At 35.8% G+C, this 25,979-nt stretch overlaps 1 protein-coding gene across 3 annotated transcripts in view; it reads left to right on the top strand.

The window, feature by feature from the left end:
- The window catches only part of MBD5 (methyl-CpG binding domain protein 5), a 151,787-nt gene extending 127,845 nt beyond the window's left edge, over positions 1 to 23,942 (top strand). For 2 of the 3 annotated variants that reach the window (XM_058193225.1, XM_058193234.1), the window contains 3 exons: positions 10,910 to 10,983; positions 18,331 to 18,406; positions 19,489 to 23,942. In XM_058193225.1, coding sequence (XP_058049208.1) covers positions 10,910 to 10,983; positions 18,331 to 18,406; positions 19,489 to 19,560 — 222 coding nt within the window. In that variant the 3' untranslated portion in view covers positions 19,561 to 23,942. The remainder of the gene's footprint in view (positions 1 to 10,909; positions 10,984 to 18,330; positions 18,407 to 19,488) is intronic. The other variant, XM_058193242.1, reaches the window with a different exon arrangement.
- The last annotated feature ends 2,037 nt before the right edge of the window (positions 23,943 to 25,979 follow it).

Raw genomic sequence — 25,979 nt, 5'->3', positions numbered from 1 at the left:
TTATCTATAATTTTTGAAAGCTATTATTGCTTTGTATTAGTAGTTGTCAGCCTTAAGAATAACTTAGGCACAGGACTGTCTTTTTAAAAAATGCATAAAATAGAGGACTAACATCTATTCTACTGAAATAAAAATGAGTCTCCATTCTGTATGCTCAAATTAGGTCATGCTATTTTGATGCAATTTGAATATTCTGTAATGTCTAGGTGTCATATTTATTTCTTTTTCTAAATCAAATATTTAGGATTTCGTTCCGTTTATTATTATATATGTAAATATTGCAAAGATTCACAGGAAGATGGGATTTTCAGAAAGGATCACCTTACCTATTGGAAACCTGTGTCTGGTTCAGATAGCAGGAGGGTATTTTCAAAATACCTCTGCTGTCGGAAGTCTGCTTTTCTGACAAGGGGATAGTACCTTTTTCAGCACTGCTCCCAAACTCTTAAATACGTCCTTCTGGGGATTTGCATTTTCTCTTCCTCTGGAGCCATGAACTTTTAAAGCTGAGATAAAATAAGTCGAACTATCCTAAGCAGAATAAAAAATATTCCCTAATTTAAATTCTTGATGCAGCCTTCCAAAATGTTAATGTAGGAAAGCCATGCCATTCTTTTCCCCTTTAAACAGCTTAAAGCTGGATCAAGACACAATCTATGGTCACTAAAGAGAATAGGACAAAAACTGCCTTTGGAAGGCAAATCATTTCTGCTCTGGTTGTAATGTTTGTACATTTGCACTCTGTGAATTCCTACTACGACCCAGTGCTTCTTACCAACGGCCAGACTTTACTTTTAGAAGTTGAGAACCCTCAAGATTGTCTAATGAAACAGATTAGAACGAGTGATTATCATGATAATAAGGGATGAGACCAGACTTCAGAAGGTGCTTTATTACATGTTACCAGGGTTTAAATTATCCCCCACTCATTATTCAGTGTCCAGCTTAAATTCACAGACTCTCTTCTACCACTGGTGTATTCTCCATTATTTGCTATTTCATAATATCAGTTCTTGCTCAGCTCATGTGGACACATTAATACCACTATTCAGATTTCAAACATATTACCATTTCAATTATGTCTGTTCCTGTAACATTTGGAGAGGTGCAATCCTGGTTCATTTGCAGTAATGATGATCGTCACCATCATATCCTTTATTTTATACATCACAAAGTAGCGTACATAATGCTCCTGCCTTCTATTTTTCCCCAACAACCCTGAGAGATGGATGGCTTGAGACACAGCTCAATTGACCCAGAGTCATCCAGCTAGCTTCCATGTCTAAGGAGGACTAGAACTCACAACCTCCCAGTTTGTAATCTATTAGAGATCACACTAAATTGGGTCACCATTTGGAAAATATAACATTTATGAATTACAAGAGGTATTAGAGGCCACTCATCTATACCACCAATCTATTTGGTGGTGATATAAACTTCTTAGATGTTTATTAAAGACAGTGTTCTATTCAGTATATAAGTATCCTAAACATTAGAGTAAGTAAATTTAATTAAAGCCTTCAGTTCGGGGTTAACAGGTATTGCATGTTAGAATAGATTGCATAAAAACTATTTTAAAGGAAATATTTATATAGAAACTTTTACTAACAGTTTTCTGGTTTTGCATAATACATACAACATGCTTGATTTCTGACCATCTTGCTCTTTTTCATTACTTATTTCATCAACTAATGTAAAAAAATTTGAATCTAAAACCTTTTTAGTGTGAGATGATATTAAAAGTTAATATTTTCAGAGCCACTTAAGCATTCAATTATTTCTCCCAAAACTTGGAAAAAAATCAGGTAGTCTAAATGACTGTAGAAGAAGGAGTGGCAGAACATGTAGGTCGAGGTTTTTTATTTGTTTGTTTATAAAATTTATTGGCTGCCCATCTTATCACAGAGTAACTGAATTAAAAGAGGGATCAGACGTAACCACAAGCAAATTAAGTCTAACCTCCCTTGAATTCTATTGACCCTTATCTAACCCCAAGTAGGTGCTAACCATGAGTTGAGAAGATTCCTCTGCTTAGGCAGGATTCGTAATAAATCAGTTTAATTGGACCTTTACATGTGAACCTGATCTTTCCTATCGGATATTAATTTTCTCAACTAGCCATTAGCATCTGCTTGGAATTAGATAACCATCAACGGAATTCAAGGGGGGGGGTGGACTTAGTTCGCTTATGGCTACATAGAGATTCTAGGCTCATCTATCTTTTAACTCTGCCCTCAGATTCTACCACACCTTCTACAATGACTTTCCAATAAAAGCTGAAGGTATTTAATAAAGTTTTTTTATATTGTAAAGAAAAAACGGTAAGCTGAATTTCAGGTTGGCCAGGAACTAAAAAACAAACAAACAAACCAGTTTACCTGTATGTGTTGATCACTTATGATCAGTACCAAATAATAATTTTAAATAATTTAAATGGTAACAATTCTGACATTTAGTTGAGAGTCATTATATTAATTATATTATGACATTACAAATAATGAACCAAGTACCTGCAAATCTTCCTCTGCACATAACATTATTATGTGATATCTTGTATAAAAATGCGTCAAAAATTTTCTTGTTACTTTTAATCAAATTCTATGTATTAACTCCATAGCCATAAAATAACATTTTACTAAGATATATTGAACCAGTATGCATTGTGTAATATTTGTTTCAGGAATTAATGTGCATTTATAATTCCTGATTTTGTACCCATAAAGATTAATAAACTAATATAGCTGTCACTAATAATTAACTAATATAGCTGACACCAGTGGTGTCATAGATAGATTCAGTGTCTTAAGACTTCTAGCTCGCTGACAAAAGCCAACAGGTTATGATTATGTCTCTTTAAAATTTTCCACAGAATCTTTAACAGACCATGAGAGAGCATGAAGTCCTTGGTGTTCTCTGACCTTGGTTGTTTGCTTGCAGATGTTTCATTACCCAACTAGGTAACATCATCAGTGATAGACCACTTGTTTTCAGTTAATATTGGGATTACCTAATGAGTTTAATAATAAAATGTATTTATTGATTACGTAAGTTTGTATGCCACTCAATTTATTCTAAATTTTAGGCTTTCCACAATCAACAAAATAACATACGGATTAAAAACAATACTATTATCTCAGCCCAAGCCATTCAGAGTCTCCTCGATCCATAAGATGGGTGGCATATAAATTTAATAATAAATAAATATATAAACTGCTAGGTGCCATGCAGCAGCAACAGCTTCCAATCATCCCCTACAGTGAAGAGACTTTGGAAGGGCTCTGTTTTAGCTTTCTTCCAAATGTCAATGGGGGTGCGGCCAATCTGACTTTGGGAGGATAGCCTATTTCAGAATGAGGCACTGTGACCAAGAAGTCCTGCTTACAAGCAATGCCCATTCTCTTCTTGTAGGGAGGGATCTGTAGCATGCCCTTTCAGCACAAAATGTTTGGGATGGGTAGATTCAATCTACATTAGACCGTCTCCAAGGTAGTGAGGACCAAAGCCATAAAAGGTAATAGTCAGCACTTTAAATTGGATTGGATTATTCTACTAAATTCTACTCTATGGTTGTTAATATGTGGACTGCCACATTCTGTACCAATTGCATCTTTCAAAAAATAACCCCACATATGGTGAATTGCAGTAATCTTAAAAGAACGTTGATAATTGCAGGAGTTTTTGTTAATAGAGTCTGATGATCTAGGAATCGCTGCAATAGATGCCCCAGCTGAAGTTGGGAAAGAGTCATCATAGTCATGGTCTCCAGCTGCTGATCTAAAAGAAGTTAAAAGCTAGGAGGTGCCCCTGATTGCAAACTTGTTCCTTCAATGATAGTTGCACCTATCCAAAACTTGAGCACTCTTGGAACAATAAGCTTTTGTGCACTAATACATCTTGTTGGGATTGATCTTGAGGCTTTTTCCTCAGAGTCTACAGAGTCAAAAGCCACAGCCTCATCTATACCGGTTGGTGTAAAAATGTAAAACTGGGTATAATCTTCATCTTCATCATCCTTCTTTACCGTACAAATTGATGTATGATGTTCCTGCTGCAAGTCATCCACAAGGACTACCATACAATTTCTATTCAATGACAGTGCCTGAATCTAGGCTGAAAGACATTGATATAATCCAATTTATGTAGGGCCTTTATAATTGCTGTCACACCGTCTTGTCAACAACCTTCTCCAAAAGAGGAAATTGCGACAGCAACAGTTTTTGAAAATAGTTGAGTCATCGGATGGCCTTTTGAAGAATGGGTACATTACTATCTTTTTCAGAACTGGTAGTATCACTCTAATCCCTATGATATGAATGTAACCTACATGTGATGGAACCCATCACACAGAGAACCTTACACAATTTCTCAGCAGTCACACATTCAAGCAATTTCAGAAAACATTACCTCTGTGATCTCAACAGGTCCTGCCACATTAGTATGTACTTCCTGGCAAATTTGTAATTTTGTTTACAACTAAGCAGAAATGTTGCAGCAGCCTGAAGAAAACTTTACCAAATCACCTTTAGTGATTGATTGATTATTTAGTGAGTGGGTGAGGATGCTTAACATATAATATTAGGAACTGTGGTGGTGCAGTGGTTAGAATGCAGTATTGCCTACTGCCAGGAGTTTGATCCTAATGGAGCTCAAGGTTGACTCAGCCTTTCATCCTTCCAAGGTCGGTAAAATGAGGACCTAGATTGTTGGAGGCAATGTGCTGACTCTGTAAACTGCTTAGAGAGTGCTATAAAGCATTGTGAAGTGATATATAAATGTAAGAGTTATTGCTATTGCTAATAAGTGCAGATATACAGACATTTTGCTGCCCTTAGTGTTACACCATAGACACAAGCATGTATTCTTATGCTTCTTTGGTCATATTTGTTTTTTTGTCTTTCTTTAATGACATTACACATGCCTCTTTTGATACTTCACCTCCCAGAACTCCTCAGGAAGCCAACTAGGTCTCTTGGATCTGCATACTGGGAGAGGCAACTTGTGGGCAATACTGCTGAATATTTTTGCCATCTCCTGAGATCAACAGGGAACCCATTGAACTTCCCATTAGAAGAAGATTCACCAAGTATCTGCTGGATGCTAAGTTGGTGATCCCAGTTGACTTAATACTGATCAGAAAATAACCTGTCCATGACAATGTCTGATGGAGATGTCCCTCATCTTCAGATTGCAATCAAATTGTTACAGAGTAACAGTCTTGCATCAGAGCTGCAGTTGTCCCAATGGCCATAAAATTTTGAGACAACCAAAGGCCTGAAAGCTAAAATACTCCAGCATCAAAAACTGGGGGGAAATAGTGACTAGACCAGTAATGGGGTCGAGAAGCTTGGGCAGGAATGCTGCTGAGTAACAGAGTGGAGAGATACCATCAGCAACCTTTGCTTATGTCTGGGACCAAAATTCAACATTAGGGCCTTTTGACCAATCAACTTTAAAGTAGTATATCTGACTATTATCAAGTTCTGTCAAAAGAAAATTGTTACTCTATCCTACCCTGGAGTCAAGGTTGGTGTAGCATCTCAAAAGAGATCTCAGAAAGATGCTGTCTTTATTTTTCTCAGTCAGGTCTTGGTTATTCATACAAGATTTACCCTCTTCTTGTTAGCGCTGGAATTAAGCAGCAACCATTTGAAGCCAGGGCCATCAACAACCCAGCACCTAAGTACTTAGAAGAAGGAATTGGTACCATTTTTTATTATCCACCATCTCCGTAACAATCTACTTATTGCCTTCCATCATATTTCCTTCTTTCACAATTTCTATCTTTCCTTTGCTCTTACAACTGTGCCAATTGCTCCATAAATACAGCACTTCAATCACTCATTCCCCAGTACCTGTTCAATTTCTGTCTCTTGCTCTTTCCCATTTCATTCTGCTATCTATCCTTTGGCTACTTCTACCAGGTAGACCTTTGTGATGTCCTTTCTCTAAGTTACAAACTTCAGTATTTGCCTATCCTGAAGTTTCTCTCTCCTGGGAAAAAGGGATATCCTTCCAAACTATTTTAGCCCCAGGAGTCATCGTCCCCTTCGGTTTTATGTATTGACAAAATACCAACAATAGTATAGGGAGAGAAAATGCTTATAGCATGTAGATAATGCGCAAATATAGACAGTGTTGAAAAGCCCAAGATGTCAATTTGTAACCTGAGAAAAAAAGACAAAAGAACATAGTTAACAAAAAATAAAAATTTACATAGAATTATTATGTAAATCATCAAGAAAAAAGAGCATATAAAATAGAAAGCTAAAGGTTTGGGTATTTGTGGGATAGCTTTATCAAGATACCATGAAAATTAAAAGTCATTAAGAAGCAACTTGCAATTTCTTCACAGAGTTACAAGCATAGTTAATACTGTTACTACCCTCCCAAATTATATAGCATAGTTCCAATCTTCTCATATATAGTCCTTTTTAATCAATAAATCCGGGAATCAACAGTTCATTTTTAATCCATTTTGATAAAGGATTTCCGGTCTTTCATAAAAGTAGTTATTGCTCCTTCCTTAATTAAACCATTCAATTTAGCTATTTCTGCAAGCCATCTTCACAATTCATTATTCCATCTAGGTATTTATGTTTTTTTCCCATTTTGTACATATACAGTAACAACCTTGCTGCAGTTACCATATATAAATCTAATATTCCATGAGACTTTTCTAGTTGGCTATCCTCATAAGAAAAGTTCCAGTTTTGACTAAATATTGATTTTTCTCTGCATCATCATATGCATTTGCTTCAACATTTTTTTTCACTTCATAAGTCCATTGTGTATGGCCAAATGTCCCTTCACAATCTTCACATTTCCAACAAAGAGGTATCTTTATACTCTTAGACTGAAATGTTTAATTTCAATGTTAATAACTGCCGAGTACAACCAATATCTGTGCTACATTCATATTAGAAAATTAATTAAATATTGTACAGGAGTCATGGTGGCTCAGTGGTTAGAATGCAGTATTGCAGGCTAACTCTGCCCACAGCCTGGAGTTTGATCCTGACCGGATCAGGGTTGACTAACCCTTCCATCCTTCCAAGGTCGGTAAAATGAGGACTGAGATTGTTGGGGCAATATCCTGACTCTGTAAACCACTTAGACAGGTTAAAAGCATTACAAAGTGATATATAAGTCTAAGTGCTATTGCTATAACCAACAATATAACACAGTCACCAATGTGTTATGTACAGATTCCTTGGAACAGCTGTAAAAATGTGCAAAAGCCAGTAATAAAACATTGGTGGGAATGGAGAGTTTAAAAAGTTACTGCTAGGTTCTCATGGTAGATACTGTATATATTGCTAAGGTCCATCAGTTAGTTTTCCTCATCTAAGTGGTAAAATGTAAGACTAATTCAATTTATTGATCTGAAAAGAAATTATTTTTTCTACTTCTAATTTACTTTTAAAATAGGAGGTGAATAGTATGATAATAGTATGATAGTAGAAGCAGATTGGTGTTTTTCTGGTTTTTTCTGTGTAATCTTCCTTTGGGAAATTTTTTCTCTAAATTTTTCTCTAATTTAAGAGTGGTCTAGCTCTTGAATCATGACATTTACCTGTGGATATTAATTATCTCAGCATGTTCTAAAAGTATCAGAAGACTGAGGAGATAAGACTGAGGTGTTTGGCGCGCACTGCGCATGTGCACAAAGCGTGCGTTTGGCACGCACCACGCATGCATACGCAGCAAACCGATGGCAAACCTCGGAGGATTTCACCACTGCATTAAACAATCCCTTGTAAGTTAAGGACCACCTGTAGTAACTTGAATTTCCCAGCAAAGGGAAATGACCAGTGTCCACAATCTCTCAGAAGGTCCTGGAATACAAAGTAAATATTATCAGTGCAGACTCACAAATTCTCCGTATTAAAGTTAGAGGAAGAAACATTGAACATAGAGTTGCAAGCAGTTATGTGGTGTAGATAGGATGGAAATTCTGTGCTTCACTTCTGCAGTTGCTTTTAATGAAGTTCTTAGGAGTATTGATGTTGTAATGGTCATGCATTCATAAAATGTATACATTAGCAATTATTGGAATAAAAAGCTATTGTTTAAATGAAATGTAAAAAACAAAACCTTCACAAAGTAATATAGGATGTCATCAAACCAAAGTAATAAAGGATGTAATAATAGCATTGTTTCAGACTTTAAATGTTAATTTAGATGTTTATTGTAAGTGAAATGTTAATTTAGATGTTTTTTGTTAGTGAAATGAACTGTGAAGTTTTTTTAATACTATTTGAAAAACAAAGTTATTTACACATAATAATTGTAATGTCATTTGTACATATAGTTATAGAAAACAACTCAAGCATTTACAAAGTCCAGTTGGGAACAGAATTTACTAAAAACCCTCTGCTGCTGAAATATATAATTTTTATCACTTCGATGCAGCTGAAATCTCTGTGTTGCCCAATTTGTAGCTTTGTTGTTTAATTACAGTGAACCAAATTGTATTCTGCAGTAGTGGTGCCAAAACAAAATTTATATTCACTGTTTTAATAATTAACAATATTAAGACAATGGATACTGTTGTCTTTAAGACAAAAGATACTTCCTTTGCTTGTTATTTAAAAATCATATGGAGGGCCTATTCTTTATTTGGCCCCTCAGACTCTAAAGGAAGGTCTTACTAAGGAAAAACAGAACATTACTATTGGTCTGTTGTATTGTCCTAAAATTTTATTCTACTTTTCCTTATGAGAGTTGTTTTCCAAAGCAAATAGGTGTTATTATTCAGGGATGAAGCTTTAGGACAGGGGTGTCAAACTCGATTTCATTGAGGGCTGCTGTTGTGACCTAGGCCCAAGTAGGTAGTAATAAACTTAGTCTGTGGAAAAACAAACAAACTTTATTCAAACAGCTGGGAATTACTTCATTCTCAGTGTGTTCAACTCAAAGTAAAACAAATGCCTCCCAACACAATTTCCTCAGTTATCTCGCAAACCTTACTCCAATTAGGCAAACTGCCAAAGGCCCTTCCTGGCAAACATCCAGAAGCCAGAAAAACAAAGACGTATACGAAGCAGAAGACGGAGCAGAAGACGCAGCTACAATGTTGTTTTCTGGCAAAGCTGAAACGCCGGTGCTGGTCTGTTTTAAGCCTTATGGGAGGGGCCAATCATCTCTTGGTCCTACTGCCTAGTTGTCCTCTCTGCTTGAGCTGCTCTTGCTTTCTGGCAGCTCTTCTCATTGGTGCATCAGGAACAGGCTCCTCCTGTTCCTTGCCTCAGTCTCTGGAGGTTCTGGAGTCCGCACCTCACTTCCCGATGGCCCTGGCCTCACCTCAGCCTCATCACTGTCCGACTCCGTTGCCAGCTCCATAGGCTGCTGACAGACCACAACAGCTGCATCAGGGTTTTGTTTGACCTCAGGGGGCCAGGGTGTGCATGGCTGGGATAGGTGATGAGTCATGTCAAACTGGGATAGCCAGCTCGACATCACTTATGTGTGTGTGGGCCGGGGCTTTGGTGGCCGAGTGCTCTGCCAGTGAAAACAGGCTCCCAAGCTCTATTTTTGGCTGCGATGGCTTCCTGCAACCTTCTGTGAGTGAAAGCAAAGCTTGGTAGGGTTGCACGTGGCCCTCCTGAACTCTGTTTTTGCTGACAGAGGGTTGCAGGAGGCCATCTCAGCCAAAAACAGAACTTGGGAGCCCGTTTTCGCTGGCAGCAGCACTGCAGACCTGTCCTTCGCTGCTTCCAGGGCAGCACTGCAGGCAGATCTAAGCACCCCGTAGGCCAGATCTGACCCCCAGGCCTTGAGTTTGATTGACACCCTTGCTTTAGGAGATACCACAATAGGTGTTATAGGTAAACTTGCTTGGGGCTATATGCCATAAAATAATCTCATGCCTCAGAATATAACTATGAGGTTTTTTTTTAAGTGTTGCTTTTTGGGGGCAGTTGCTACCTGTGCTGCTAATTTTATAATGTTATATAAACAATAAGTTTGCCTTAGGTTTGAACTAGAATTCTTCTGCTGCAGAAATTAAATGTTGGACTTTATGAGTGGATGAATTTCAAATACAGGTGGTCCTCAACTTACAACCATTTGTTTAGCACCCAAAGTTACAGCAGCATTGAAAAAAGTGACTTAAAACCAGACTTTGCATTTACAACCATTGCAGTGTCCCTGCAATCATGCGATCATAATACGGGCACTCAGCAACCAACAATGTGTTTTCAACAGTTGCTGCATCCTGAAGTTATGTGGTCATCATTTGTGACCAGAAAGTGGGCTTCCATCAAACAAAATGAGTGAGGGAAGCCAGATTTGCTTAAAGACTACATGGTTCCCTCAATGACCACATCAAAAAGATCATAAAATCAGGTGCAATCACATGATGACTTATTTAAACATTCGTCCCTTAGCAACAGAAGTTCTAATCCCAAATGTGATTGTAAGTCAAGGACTATGTGTATTCCTATTCATTGTGTATTTTTCAAAATTCATCTTGAAATGCTTAAGATCTCATAAACAATTTGGTAAGGAGTTAGAGATATTACTTTTTTTTCATGCAGTAAGAATTAGATTTATGTTTTATGGATCAGCTTAGCAAAGGTAGTGTAATTTTTAGTTTGAAGTAAACAAAATAATTTTTATTTTGAAGAACACCGAAAAACTAGGGCATAGTCTATTTAAACATCTCCAGTCCATCCACTCCTCCTCAGAACCTCCAGGCAACTCCTCAAGCAGTTCTATCCAATTATGAAGGTGTTTAACTTGAAGTTTCCATCTTTAGGTTTTCACAAAGTTGAAATATAAATTCATGTATTTCTTTGTATTATATCTGTGAAGTTTGGGGTATTACTGTGATCTCTTGAAGCTGAGCTTAACTCTGGAATAATTGAATGTCTAGGTAATGTAATTTTTTGCTCGTACCTTCTCTCAGGTGGAACCTGACAAGTTGAAAACACTAACAGAAGGTCTGGAAGCCTACAACCATGTCCGAAAACGGAATAGAAAGTAAGTACCCTGCAAATCTTGGCAATTTCAAGTGTTCATCTCATCTCGTGTAAGAAATGCAGGAATTAAAAAGGGGGAAATCACCATCTTAAATTTAAAAAGATTAATCAAAAAACATAAATTTATATAGTTCCAGCCCAATGCCAGCCTACATTGATGGCAGGGGTATTTCCGACTAGGACGTCATTCTGTGTGCATGTCAGTCCCAGGGGGCACTGTAAAAGATGGATAGTCGTTTGAATAGTGCCTCATTCACAGTAAATGTCCTTGTCCTCTGGGAGAATCCCCCATTTTTCCATGTGGTATTTTGTTCTATCCATACTAGTGCATAGTCTATTTAAACATCTACAGACCATCCACTCCTCCACCAAAACTCCAGGCAACTCCTCAAGGGATTCTATCCCAATTATGAAAGTGTTTAATTTGACGTTTCCATCTTTTCAATCAAGATGTAGTAACAATCTCCTCAGCGCAATCAGGTGCTTCAGCTTGATAACCAAGAATCACTTTGTGGAGAATTTGTTAGTAAATAAAAAGAATATATATACCGGTATACCTATTCACTCATTTAAATCTGTTAAATAGATTTTACAGATTTTGAAATAGTTTCAAAAACCTCTCACTTAATATGAGGCAGTATGAGGATAAAATAAATAGATATGGTAAACAATGCCCTTTAAATCATATATAGTCTCCAGTGCAAGATTCACCAGAGGCAAAGAAGCTGTTTATTGGCTATTTTAGATATCACAAGATCCCTGTAAGAGAACTTAAAATTAGCTTCTCAGTCTTGATGCCCTACTGGTATTGAAGCATTTGAAATATTTGCTACGCTATATGAATGTTGGAAGTCAAATTCTTCTCACAGGAATAAATTATCCCGTCACATACACATAAAAAATTGAAATGCTGAATTTAAGGAAGTCCAAACCACATTGTCTCAAAGTCGCGTGGCTTCACTATTTATTTATTTATTTATTTATTTTATTTGCATTTATATCCCGCCCTTCTCCGAAGACTCAGGGCGGCTTACACTATGTCACTATGTCACTTACACTACCACTGAGACACACACACATCAAGGGAAATGTTTCTCCTAAAAGCTGTTTCAGTCCCCAAGATGCAACAGGCTTCTATTGCATTCTCCTTTCTTTGTACCCAATGGATTGAAGGAGGAGGAGGAGGAGATAGTATAAATGATTGCCTCTGCCACCCCTTCCCCAATCCCTTCCTCTAATCTACTCCCCCACACCCCATATTGTCACTAGCCAATAATTCCTAACCCCAAATATTGGCCATCGGCCAAGGCCTTATTTTGAGCCAAGGCAATCCATTTATCTAAGATTATAAAATTAACGTGGCCTCTGGCAAACTTACAAGCTGATTAGTCTGTCCCATCTGTAATTACATCACTGAATAAAGACTGCCTTGTGCAGCTTGTAGAGAGGAAAAGTGATATACCTTAACAGATTGAAAAGCAATAAGCAGGTGAGCAATTAAATGAGTGACTGGTGGAGAGGGCACAAGAGACAAAGGAGGAAGCAATTATCCCCTGAGTTTAGCTCAGCACAATTACCCTTTGCAAACATTTAACATCCTATCTATGAAAACTACTACTATTACTACTACTTTTACTATTACTTCTATTACAAGCTGAAACATTTTTGAACACATATAGTATTAAATTTTTTAGTCTTGCAAACAAAGAAGCAGTAAACAACATTGGCATAGTTTTTCTTTTGCCTACTCAGCATATTTCCAGTTGTATTAGATTTTTATCCCACCTGTATTACTTTATAAGTAACTCAAGGTGGTGAACATTCCTAATACTTTCCTCCTCCACCTATTTTTCATGCAATAATCATTCTGTGAGGTGGTTTGGGCTGAAACAGAGTGACTGGCTCAAAGTCATCCAGAAGACTAGAACTCCCAGTCTTCTACCCTGTTTTCCCGAAAATAAGACCCAACCAGAAAATAAGTCCTAGCATGATTTTTCAGGATGCTCATAATATAAGCCCTACCCTTCCCCCCAAAACAGCGCCCAGTTAAGATTGTTAGCCAGATGGGTGCATTTAGTACCGTATTTCCCCCAAAATAAGCCCTAACCAGAAAATAAGCCCTAATGTGTCTTTTGGAGCAAAAAAATAATATAAGACCCAGTCTTATTTTCTGGGAAACATAGTAGCTTCAAGGCCTAAACTAAGTCTCTACTTAAAGGACAGACGGGAAATTCTGCCTTTGCCAAAACACCGCATAGTTGTTCATGCAATTCATCTTTTCTTGCTATTAGTACCTAGTAAATACAACGAGCCTATTTTAGTTTTGTTTAAAGTTTTCTACTTTATTTGAATTTGGGTTATTTACTGTTCTAATGTCTCCCTACGTTGTATTGTAAGCATATAACTCATTTATGCACAGTTCCCTGCCACATGGAATGATGACAACACAAGAAAAAGGAAATAACTCTTGATAGGTTAGCTAGGTCAAGTGATCAATCATCTCTTACTGGCTGTTTTGGTTTTATTTTAGATTTTTATTAGAGAGACATTAGACAATGCTTAAGATTCCCATAAGCGGACACTTAACCTCTCAGGCCAGGCAAAATACATAAAAGTTTATGACCTGAGGGAATAGTTGTGCCATGTAGGTATCTCCATAGATGGCAAAGAAAATAGCCATTCTATTTTATTAACAACAAAAGTTCTAATTATAGTTGAGGATGTAAGTAAACTAGACTTCCAATTTGTACATGCTTAAAGATTTTTCAACTGTAACTGCCAGTCATACCAATAATTTCATTTAAAATTATTGTTCCTATAGTTAATGATATATAACAGATTAAAAATTTGCAATCCTGTCTATGTTTGCATTAAACTTAATTAGCTATGTTGTTTTACAGTCTTGTTGTTTTCTCTTTTTTTCCCCCTGATAATTGCTGTACCAAATTATTTTTCTTCTACTGTAAAGGCTGGTCAATAAAAGTATTTGATGTTAAATTTATCAGAATCCAATATAATCAGGTAATCTGAAAGTTTCTTGTTAGTATGCAATTTAGAATAAAAAACTATTGTAAAGTTGAATCACACTACAAATAGTCTCCCCTGTCTGCCCTACGTAAATACAGGCACCACATAAATACAATTCACAGAATAGCCCAAAGCACATATTCCAGTAGAGAAAAGTTCCCGGAGGATGGGCTCCAGCATGAGTCCAAAAGCTCCGAAGAGTAAACCTCTGGTCCCAGTGACTGACCCAGATTCGAGCTTGCAACATTATCCTGGGATATGAGTATTTGCTTTTATTCATGACATTTAATGCTAATCAGTGCTGGACACAGGTGAGACATTTGCTTTGATGCAATTTAAAGTTCTTCAACAGCAACATGCAAGAGAGAGAGAGAGAGAGAGAGAGAGAGAGAGAGAAAATCCAAATCAGGATAAGTATGTAACACTAAATAAATACAGCATTAATAATAACAAAAATAAAAGCTGAAATAGAATAAATAAAAAAATATAAGTATTAATCTATTTCTACCTCAAAAAGTGAATACAGTATAATGATTATCTATAGCAATATTTCTTAAAATGGTCCTTACAACCCCTGGGGGGTTCCTCAAAACCCTCTAAGGCAGGAGTCACCAACCTTTCGGACCTCAGGGACCACTAAATTCATAATTTTAAATCCTGTAGACCACTAATAGACCACTAATATGAATTTAAAAAAAAGAAAAATAGTATTTAGTGCATTATAAAAAATGCAAATAATTTTTCTGTGGACCACCAAAATTTTCTCATGGACCACCACTGGTTGGTGACCAATGCTCTAAGGCACAGGTGTCAAAGTCGATCACATCACGAGATGTATTGTGGCTTTTTTGCCTTTGCAGAGCTGGGGTGGGCATAGCCCGCGTGTGATGCATCCAGCCTGCAGGCCACCAGTTTGACACCTCTTCTCTAAGGCAAAATCAAAATTATTTTGTCAGCCTATGGTGAAAAATAATACAATATTAAAATCCCATCAAACAATTGTGAGAAGTATTAGCAACAGTGAATGTGTCAATTTTAATTTTTCACACAGTAAATATCAATAAATGTAAAACTCCTGGGGGGGGGGGGAAGGTCTTTGCATAAATCTTGATTAAAAAAAATATTACTAATCCATAGTAAGAAAGCTGAAAATTTTACCAAATTTGTCAGTTATTGCGAGATGAATTTAAATAAACTCCTATTTTTCAACTAGCACTACAATATTGTTTATTTCCAATTCAGTTCAATATCTTCAGCCATTTGTCAATTCTGATACTAGTGGGGGAGGGGGGGCAGAAGTCAAGTCAAAAATGTCCCCCAAAAATACCTTCATGTAACAGATAAAAATTCTTTACAATAGAAATGGTCTTTCCTTTTTCCAGTGCTGTGTGGAGACATCATAGATACAGCATTTCATTTAAAGCTAGGGTCTCAATCACATTCAATGTGTTTTGTTGAATTGGTGCTTGTAGTAGTCTTATGACACCAGTTGCAGTCCAATTCAGAATGGAAATTCAAACCAGGAAGACATGGCCCCCTCAAGGCAAATCCCAAGGTACTAAAGTTTACATCCATGAATTCAGAATGAATTCAGTTATTTGAGGCAAAATAGCCCTTGGAGAGAATTAATGCACATTAATTGAGGTGTAAAAGCACATAAATGTTAACAATTAGATTTCACACACAAAAATCCCCAGAAATACTTGCAATTGGATTGGAATTATAGCTAGACATATTTTAATATATTCCCATTATGTGAAAAGAGACAATGATGAGTTAAAGTGAATTCCTGCATGTACGGAAATTGTAATTATTATTCAGTAGATTAAATAAAGTTAAACATTTCTAAATGCAGCGGTAGAAACGAACAGGATATATAAGTCCCTTCTCATTCATTATTCCTAATTGGATTTCATGTTATATGAAGAAATCTCTTCCTTTTGCACTTGTATGTTCATAGTACATTTGTTATTTCTGAACATATATAGATATTTAAGGATTCTGGGTATTGTATCATTTTTAAAAATTTTATAGAAAACTTATCAAATATATTTGGAGCTAGTTTGGTGTGATGGTTAAGGTGCTGGCCTAGAAACCAGGAGACTGTGAGTTCTAGTCGCGTGTTAGGTATGAAAGCCGGCTTTTTCACAAGATTGTATATTTGGGTCGATCACTCTCTTTCAACGGTGTGGATGTGTGTAAGTAAGTAATATGAATAGAATAAGATGGCGGCTACAGCAAATGCCATCAGTTTGAAAGAAAGAGTCCTAATCCATTTTGTTATGCATGCACAAATGTACAATCTCTTCCAGGTTTAACAGATATCTAGATTTAATGGGAACCTGTCCCAGCCAAATAGTCCATTAAATCAAGATTTTATTGTAATATTGAACTGAAATTATATTTGATTTCTATTTTCCATTAGAATTAACATATTATTTCCATTATTATTTCTGTATCGTAAAATTTAAGAATATTTTTTTAAAATATGAGTTTTAAACCATGACTTCTCTCTGGATAATTCCTAATCTACAGATTCTAAATGACATAATCTTAATAGTTTATAGTTCTATATAGCTACATGTGTTAATAAAATGCATACAACTTCTTTGTGATCTATTGTTAACTTTCTGAGGCAGATTTGATAGATGTTCAGAGGGAAGAAGATATTTGAAAATCTTTGCACAAACAGATGTTATGTGTAGTACTCTGTTTTAAAAATAAAAAGTAATTTGCAGCTAAGAAAGTAAACATCTTTTTGTCCTAAATACTGTAGTGTCCATGTAGCTATTAAAAATAGAACATCGTAACCATTTTGGAAACCTATTTAAAACCTTGGTATGGTTCTTATGCTTTTTTTGATGTGTGTTAGATTTCAGACTGAGTTTAGAATTGAAATTCCTTACCAAAATGGCCACATTTTCTGTCCTCTTACTGAGTTATACTATTAGACAGATTTCACTTGAGTGAAATTCTTCTAAAGGAGAAACCAGTTCAAATAGAAGTGTTCACATGTTCAAGAAAAGCCTCCTGCTGCAGAGAGAAAACATGGAGACTATCTCCCCCCCCCCCCCCAAGTTGCACAACTAAGAGAAGGGAGAGGCTGCTCATCTTTTGTCCCATCTTGGGTTGTGCACAATGAACGGAGCTGCTATTTATGTTGCTATTTGGTTTATGCACAAGCTGATCACATTCAGCACCCATCTCAGAAAACTATAATATTCTCGAAGGTCTTCCAGCACTATAATCATGAAGAGGAGTAACTTGTTTTGAATATACAATTTAGTTTACTATTTTTATCACAAATTTTCCATCTACATGGTTAATTATTAAGTAAGGAAAAAAACCACATTTATGCAAATGATCATTATTATCACTTGTCTTGTTAAAATATTCATCTTATTTTTTTGTTCTATTGTTGATATATAATAAGACTACAAACACATATACTTCTGTTTCCCCCACAATTTTACCGCACTTGAATCCTATATTTCGAGATTCTCAGATCCCACAATTTTATCAGTGCAACTCCAACTGTTTTATTAGTTTTTATAAAATTATATAAGTCTATAATTTTAGACTATATATGTGAAACTTCTTTTTATATATATTTAAAAAGCTCTAACCAACTGCTTTCAAATTTATGCTTTTCTTTCAAATCTTTAAGTCATTAATTATTTTTCCTATTATTCTTAATTCCTTTCATTTCCTATAAAGCTTTCTTCAAATATACCTTGCTGGTTTTGATCAGTTATTAACATTCTACTGATACATAAATATGTGTCAGATATATACAGGAGGATGGGTGGATGGATGAATAAATGATAGATAGATAGATAGATAGATAGATAGATAGATAGATAGATAGATAGATAGATGGATGGATGGATGGATGGATGGATGGATGGATGGATGGATGGATGGATGGATGGATGGATGGATGGATGGATAACAGACATTGCCTTTACTTGTGGGAACCAGCAAGTAGCTTTGGAAATCACAATCACAGGATGGCAACTCAATGCAGCATAATCCCAAACCAGGTTACAAACACCAAATTGCAATCACATGATTGCTAGGACACTGCAATGGTCAGAACTCCAAGGACCAATTGTATAGTAAGTAGCAATTGTGCAGTGCCGTCAACAGTTATTGAATGAATGGTCGTAATCTGAAGACTACCTGCATGTCTTTGTGTGTGTGCACATTAAACTGAAAATATACGAATGTTAACTTGAAGTTGCAATATATATTTGTAAAAAGTATATTCTACTGAAAAGCTACAGCATTATTGTAAATTATTCCTCTATTTTCATCTTAGAAGTGGGAAGCTAAATAACCATTTAGAAGCTGCTATCCATGAGGCCATGAGTGAACTTGACAAAATGTCTGGGAATGTAAGTACCTAATAGTTAATTTGGGGGGAGGGTGTGTAACAGCACAGAGGGAGGAGAAATAGGGAGGATTCCCCAAGCCCAGTATTTGTGAAGAAGCAGATAACTGGAGCAGAAGCATAGAAGAAGGGGAAGGTTTACAGAAAATAATTTTCCGCATGGTTTAAGATAATGAATTGACCATAATATTCCAAAATATACATTCCCAATAAATTCATTAGGTAGATTTAGATATATTCTCAGATCTAAAATAGAAGTAATGTTGGCTCAGATTGGTTCTGTAGACACTGTATATTGCCCCAGTGGCTTCAACAAGAACAACTTCTTCCACCTCTATTCATAGTTGGTAACCTGTCCCAGTGTGCCGTATCATTATGCTCACTGTTACTGTCTTTCAGAGATGTGTTGTAAGGAACAAACCTGGTGAGGCAAGAACCAATAGTTTCCAGGTTAAGGAAGAATTTTTATGCCAGCATATCTCATGTGCTTCTCAAGGGCAGCTAAAAGTTGACCAAATATCCATTGACTTTCAAGGCAGAGGGAAGAGACTTAAAATTTGTACCATGAACCATAGGTATAGGTGTCGCTCTGACATACTGAAATAGGAAGCTCTTCTATATGTTTGTACCTTCATTCTAGGCTATAACAAAACTGATCTAGCTGATCAAATATCTGTAGACATAATATATGTTATCTAATATATAAAATGTTCAAAATGTTATCTAATATTTCATTACTGTTAATGAGGAGTAGGGTCGCTTGTGTGGTTAGGATGCTGGGCTGACAAGCAGCAAGCCCATGTTTGAGACCCAGTTGCTGCAATGGGACAGGGTGAGCTCCTATCAATCGCTCCAGCTCCTCCTGACCTAGCAGTTCAAAAGCGTGCATTCATAAGAAAATAGATAGGTACCTCTTCAGTAGGCACATTAATGGGGACATGAAAGAAGCCCCCAGCTAGGCGCCCCCCCACAGGCAGTGGTGATGTCACAGCTAATCCTTTCAACCTGGAAGCAATTTGGTGCTTTCTACACGAGTGCGATGCAATTACTGTTAATCCTTAAAGTCTTCCTTTTTGTTTTCCCTAGGTGCATCAGATTCCACAGGGAGACAGACAGCTGAAGCCTCCAAAACCCAAGAGGAGGAAGATCTCTAGATAACATTGAATGTGTTTGTTACTGATCTGGCTCTTACCTAACATGCACATAATTTTCATATATATAGATATATATATAGATATATAATCACCACAAGGTGCTAAACAAAACAGTGGTACAGTATTCTTATTGATAAAGAGGGAGAAGTAAATCCAGATCTTCTAAAGATTGAAGAGTGTCTATAAATCCTTTTTTTCTATAATACTAAAATTGTGATTATAAAATTATAGTCCAAATGTTTCTGCAAAATTTTCATTATGTACATAGATAAAACAGAATTTCATGACGATATCTGAAATGTAAATAGTGTACTATTGTCATGTACAAGCATACCTAATGCACACTTTATCTTTTATTGTACAAAAGAATAGTGTACAAAATTCTTTGGTTTCTATTGAGTACACATACAAGAGACTACCAATGTAAAGTGATAAATAAAAATACAGCCTAAATGCTTTTATATAATAATGTAAAAAAATGCTGTTTTTGTATTTAACAGCAGTGAAAAGGCATGATTATGTAATCCCCTAATTATGACATAACACTTTTTGCCACTGAGTGTTCATTTATAGTGTCTGTTTGGAATGAACCTGGCCTGGAAGTACTGTACTCCATTTTGGGTCCCTGTAGGAGAGTGAAACCTTGCAGATTCCTAATGGGATGTGGGATCATAGGTCAAATTAAGATATCAATAGCTGCAACTACCGGTTGTGTTTTTTTTTTAATTGAGTTTTAAATTATAGTATTGTAGATTTTTTTTAATTAAAAATATTTAGATAGACTATTTGAGTCAGCTTTAACAGAATTTCCTAGCTATCTGCTTTGAAATCAGAAACATATCAGCATTCATTTTTACTTCCTTTTTCCCCCCCAAAGCTTTTAACAAAGCCTAAAGTAGCTATTCCAATTTATTTAAGCAAAGAACACAATTCCTATTAAAGTATGAGAGCAATAGCCCAACTGAAGGATTCATTGTTGTTGCTAATTGTTAGCAGTAAGATTACAATTTAGCAAAAACGTGTTCCTAAATTAACAAAGGGATTCAGTGACCAGTTGTCCTTGGATATTTTTACTGTATTCAGTGGACTGGATGAACGTAAGCAGTTACAGAATTCCCCTGCCTGCCAATACCAACAGCATTTTCCTTCTTAATACTAAAGGTTAAAGGTGGCTTGCTAAACTATTAGCAGCAGTGGCCAGGATCCAAAGGACTCCACAGTTAATTCAGTGCACCTATAAGATTTTTCAACATATCTTTCGAACAAAATCTCCCTGTTCCCAGTTTGGAGATTACCAGCGTTCTTGAATCATTGGCAACTTTCAAAACAATTCTTTCCAATATGGTGGAGTTCTTGTTTGAGAGGGGTAGCAATTAATCAAAGCCCGGTTGAAACATATCCAAGTCTTTGGATGGACCTAATGTAGTTCTTTGGATCCCAGCCAGTGATTTTATCAGTATTATGTAACATATCAGATTTATTTTATTTAATAAGAATTATTTATACCATTAACAGATTCGTATATATAAATATATAAATATATCTTTATATATATTTATATTAATGTGGCAGAAATGTGCAGGTTGAATCTATTAACCAGATTATTTATGTTATGTTAAGTTTGAAAGAAATGTGAAGCATATATGTTAGAATATGATAGTACACTACAGATACATGAACCTGAAGCTGTGAGGTTTCTCAAAATACCCATTGTGTACCTTTGAAAGAAATTATAATGCAGTGTCATTTTTAATATGGGTGCTGCATATAATGGCAGTGGCCTTCCCCCCTTTTTTAAGTATCCCAATTCACTATGCCTAGGCCCAAGATGGAGTCTCCTGAGGACTACCTGCTACCTCTTCATCTAGGAGCCACTGTTGTATCTCATCCTGGAACGTCATTCCTTAAAATGGCCTAGTTGCCTCCCCTAGCAAAGATTACAGGTAATCAGCGGTATCCAAGGCTGATGGCAATAGGTCTATAACCAAAATGTAGTGCTTATATGAAGAGAACTTATCACCTGCCTAAGTTCATGTTCTCTGGGTCCCATTCCATTTTCCATGTGAAATGAGTCCCAGAGGACAACAGCTTTCGGGAAACAATTTCCCCCACGCCCCCAGCCAGCTCTCCTTCCCGATGCACATAACTAGCATGGCTAGAGCTAGGGCTACTATCACCTACTCTCATCTGGACAGCTCTTATTCCTTTGTCCACACCCCAGTCTGAGGGAATGCAATTAACCACACTAAGCTACAGTGACCTGGAGACAGGAATCCTTCCACCTTCTACCTGATGGGTAGGTTCATTGTGTCTTCTATGTGATGGCAGGGTAGTCTCCACAATCCTACATGAAAGCTCATTTGAAATGATACTTTGTGTAGCTCAGTTAGCACTCTTTTATTTTTTTTGTTACAAGTTGATGTGTTTGTTATGTTTAAAGAGTTAATGTTGTCCATTTTTCGTACCAGCCGGCTTTCTGCTCGTGTCTAAACAGATGTTTCTATTCATGAATACTCATGGGTGTGTGTATGGGTGGATGTGTGTTTATATTTAGTAGTTTTTTAAATATTTTTTTTTGTCCCTAAAACTGAATTTGTATTGACCAACCCTTCTTTTGACATTTTTAACTAATTAGGTTTGTACTCTTTTCTCACCAATGTATACTTTACATTAGTAGACTATGTAAAGTATTTTTGTGCACTCGATTTCATTGGTTAATATTGGCATTGATGTGGGTGCTAGGAATAGTTTGTTTCAGTCCATACAGATTTTTCCCTCCTTTTTAGAGTTTTTATGGTTTTATGTAAGCAGTTGATGTAAATATTGTGAGCATTACAGGTCATGCAGTGTTGTAACATTTTTAAAAATGTTGCACATACTTTACAATTAAAAAGCTGGTCGCTCGTACTTGAATTTGCCCATAGAGCCATTTCTTTCTCTTTGCATTAATGCATAAATGATTTCTTTTTTTAAAAAAAACAAACAAACTCAAGGCCCAACCCTATGTTTTTGTTGTTGTTATTGTTTAACAAATCTATATTTTTCTAACAGAAGATTTTAACATTTAAAATGTTTTGCCACCTTTCTAATTTATAATAATAAGCTCCTATATTTAGAGAATGGGGGTGGGGGGAAATACCTTCATTTGCAAAGGTAGAAGAACTGATTCTGTAACTTGGCACGGTGACAGAAATGAGAAGCAGAACCAGTGAAATTGGGCCCCATAAGATGACTAGCCTCTCATTAGCTCAACTAGTGGATGTTTGTGTGGTGTTTTGAGGATATAAAATGGTAACTATCCTCATGTGTCTATTTATTTATTTATTCTTAGTCAATTGTGATAAAAATTATATAAAATCAAAGAAATTATTCTTTCTATCATGGAGTTTTATGAACACCATTTCTGTTTATGAAGAAGTTTTAGTTCCTCTAGCCAATTATTTAGGCTGGCAAGTGTTGCTGGCACTAGTTCTGAAAATCATATCCAAAGGGTGGAAATTAATATATGTCCCATAGCAGTTATGGCCACAACCTTAAGTTTGGACTTTTGTCTTCCTATTTAAATTGACCGATGCCATTGTGCAGACAACATGCTAATAACGCAATATTATTTGTGAATTCCCCGAATTTAACAGTATAAAGTATCATGTTGGCTGAATTACCTTTTATTAGCTACAGTTTGTATTTTGCTACGTAGGGTTTTTAATATGAATATTCCAGAAGAGCAGTAGCATAATAATGCTTTTCTATTTTAAAAGAACCCCATTCTAGTCTTATTAAGAGTTAGATTTTTTTTTAAAAAATACCAGTTTTGTAAAATTTGATAAAATTGTCAATATTATGATTAAATCACACAAAAAATCTCACTGTGATGTTCTCTTCCGGAAGGGGGCCATATTTGCACAACACTGATCTGGGAGGGGGTGCACATCCCTGACTTAAAAATGGGGTGTATATTATAATATTAAATAACCAAAAACTAATGCTGAGTTAAATATTTAAATCTGAGATTCTTTGGCCCTCCATATTTGCATGTTGTACCCACATTCTAATATTGGTGTCAATTAATTAAATACCATATCCACATGCCCATTAAAAGTTGAAAATACATGTTTTCATCTAGTTTCTCCCCCAAACAAGTCCGCTGGGCGCAGTATTTTAAACGGTTCAACTTCGAGCTACATTACTTCTAGTGAAAGGTTAATATTATCCTTTAATTCACTTATTTTGTGGAACTTAACCTAAATGAAGTTTGCGAATGTCTTGAGGACATGAGCAAATATACTTTAATTTCAGAATATAGTCTTTACGATTAATTGCATCCTACATATTCTATCTGACACTTTAAAAACTGATGCTATTCACAAAGAAGACATATTTCTTTTAATGCAGATGCAAGTACCTTATCGATTATCTCCAGAAGTGACCAGTGGCCAGATGACCATGAAATCCTGATTCATGGATATCCCAATTTTTCTCCAAATACTGTAATCAAATACATATATACACATCACTTCTACAAACATCAACATTTCAGAAAGCTAGCTCTGGTTCAATTTTTGCGATATTATTTTACAAAAGAAACCCTTATATGAGGAAATAATTAAGGGCGTATAATATGGTTTGTTTGTTACCTTTTTGGTGATCCTAATAGTCTACGACATGGAATATAGATTGAATTGAAGAAGGTCTTATTCATTGAATGCATCACAATCTTGAATTTGTTAACCATATCCCACTTAATCATCAAAGTCCCTGTAATTCTAATGAACTTTCTAAGTCTGCATGGCTAAGAGTCAAGATGCAAGAGATACCATCAGCTACAGGTACAGGTAGTCCTCGACTTACGACCACAATTGAGCCCAAAATCTGTTGCTAAGCGAGACATTTCTTAAGTGAGTTTTGCCTCATTTTGCGACCTTTCTTGCCACAGTTGTTACGTGAATCACTGCAGCTGTTAAATTAGTAACAAGGTTGTTAAGTGAATTTGTCTACCCCATTGACTTTGCTCGTCAGAAGGTCACAAAAGGGGATCACATGACCCTGGGACACTGCAACCGTCATAAATATGAATATAAATAAGCATCTGAATTTTGATCTCATGACCATGGGTAAAATTGAAAATCGTCATTTTAAAACAAAAATAATAGAAATGGTATGTTGAGATAAATACTTTCCCTTTCTACAAGTGAAAGGCTAAGGATTGACTTTCAACTGAACCGAATTAAATGCATTATGGAACTAGGAATTTTTTTTTGTTAGGTGTCTTTTATTGTAACTCCCACAAGTCTTATCCAGTACCAGTATTGTTTTTTTAAATAAGTGTTAAATTATAAGAAAGTAAAGGGCCCAGTATATAGTATTGATTAAAAAAAAATGACTAATACATATTTTTCCAAAGATTCCTAATCAAATTTGAACCAGTTATGAAGAATGGGTTCCAAGGCTTTGAAAAGCATTGATATATAAGGTATATATATATATATATACTAAAAATATTTTCCATTTCTGATATCAAGAGGTTTTGATTTTATTACTTTTATTTCAGGATGAGTATAATTGCTTTGTTCTGTTTAGTATTCATAGAACACTTCACCAAAGTTCTTGAAGAAGTTTAGATCAGACTAAAGGTTCTTTTTAAATCAGTTTCATAGCCAAAGTAGTACAAAAGTTTCTAGGACACCTTTTGTCTGTGTTACATAAAAATAAACTTAAAACAAAACAAAATGTTTCAAAAAGCTAAAGGGAATGAGAATTGAAAAGGATAAATTCTTTCTACTGCCTAAAACATGAAGTCATCTTTTGGAGTACATGACAGGTAAGTTAACTTTAAGTTATCTAAATAGCTTCATTGTTCTATCTCTTTTGTTTCTTCTCACGTATTAATATCGCAGGCATCAAGGTAAATATAGTGGAGTCCAATGTTGTCTATGAAACAAAACATTGTCCATTTACAGAATCTTAACTCTACTACTAATTCGATCTTAGACTCTCGGGGGGATCCTTAGATCTCCAGATTTGAACGTTGTGGCATCCACCACAACTGCCTTCAATATAACCACACTTTCAATGCAGCAAACAAAGAAAGACAAAAAATAGTTTTGATGAGTATAAAATTTCAGAGCAAAATTATGACTTTGAAGGGAATCTTGGGCACAAAGGGATTACAGGTTAGGTTGTTTATCGGAGGGTATTGCTAGACATAGCATATGTTATTAGAGCTTTAATTGCTAAACAAATCTATTGAGTCTTTTTTTATTATATATTAGTAGGGATTTCTGTGATTTTAACTAAACATTTATTCCATGTTGAAATGAATATAACCCAACGATTTAAAATGAAAACAACATATCATGGAATTCCTTCAGAATAAAAGTTGTAATAATAATGCTAGAGTTTAAGGCAAAAATTAAGACATTCTGC

The sequence above is a fragment of the Ahaetulla prasina genome, chromosome 1, assembly GCF_028640845.1.
Source record: "Ahaetulla prasina isolate Xishuangbanna chromosome 1, ASM2864084v1, whole genome shotgun sequence".
Taxonomy (NCBI): Eukaryota; Metazoa; Chordata; class Lepidosauria; order Squamata; family Colubridae; genus Ahaetulla; species Ahaetulla prasina.
This window is presented reverse-complemented; position numbering and strand designations above follow the sequence as displayed.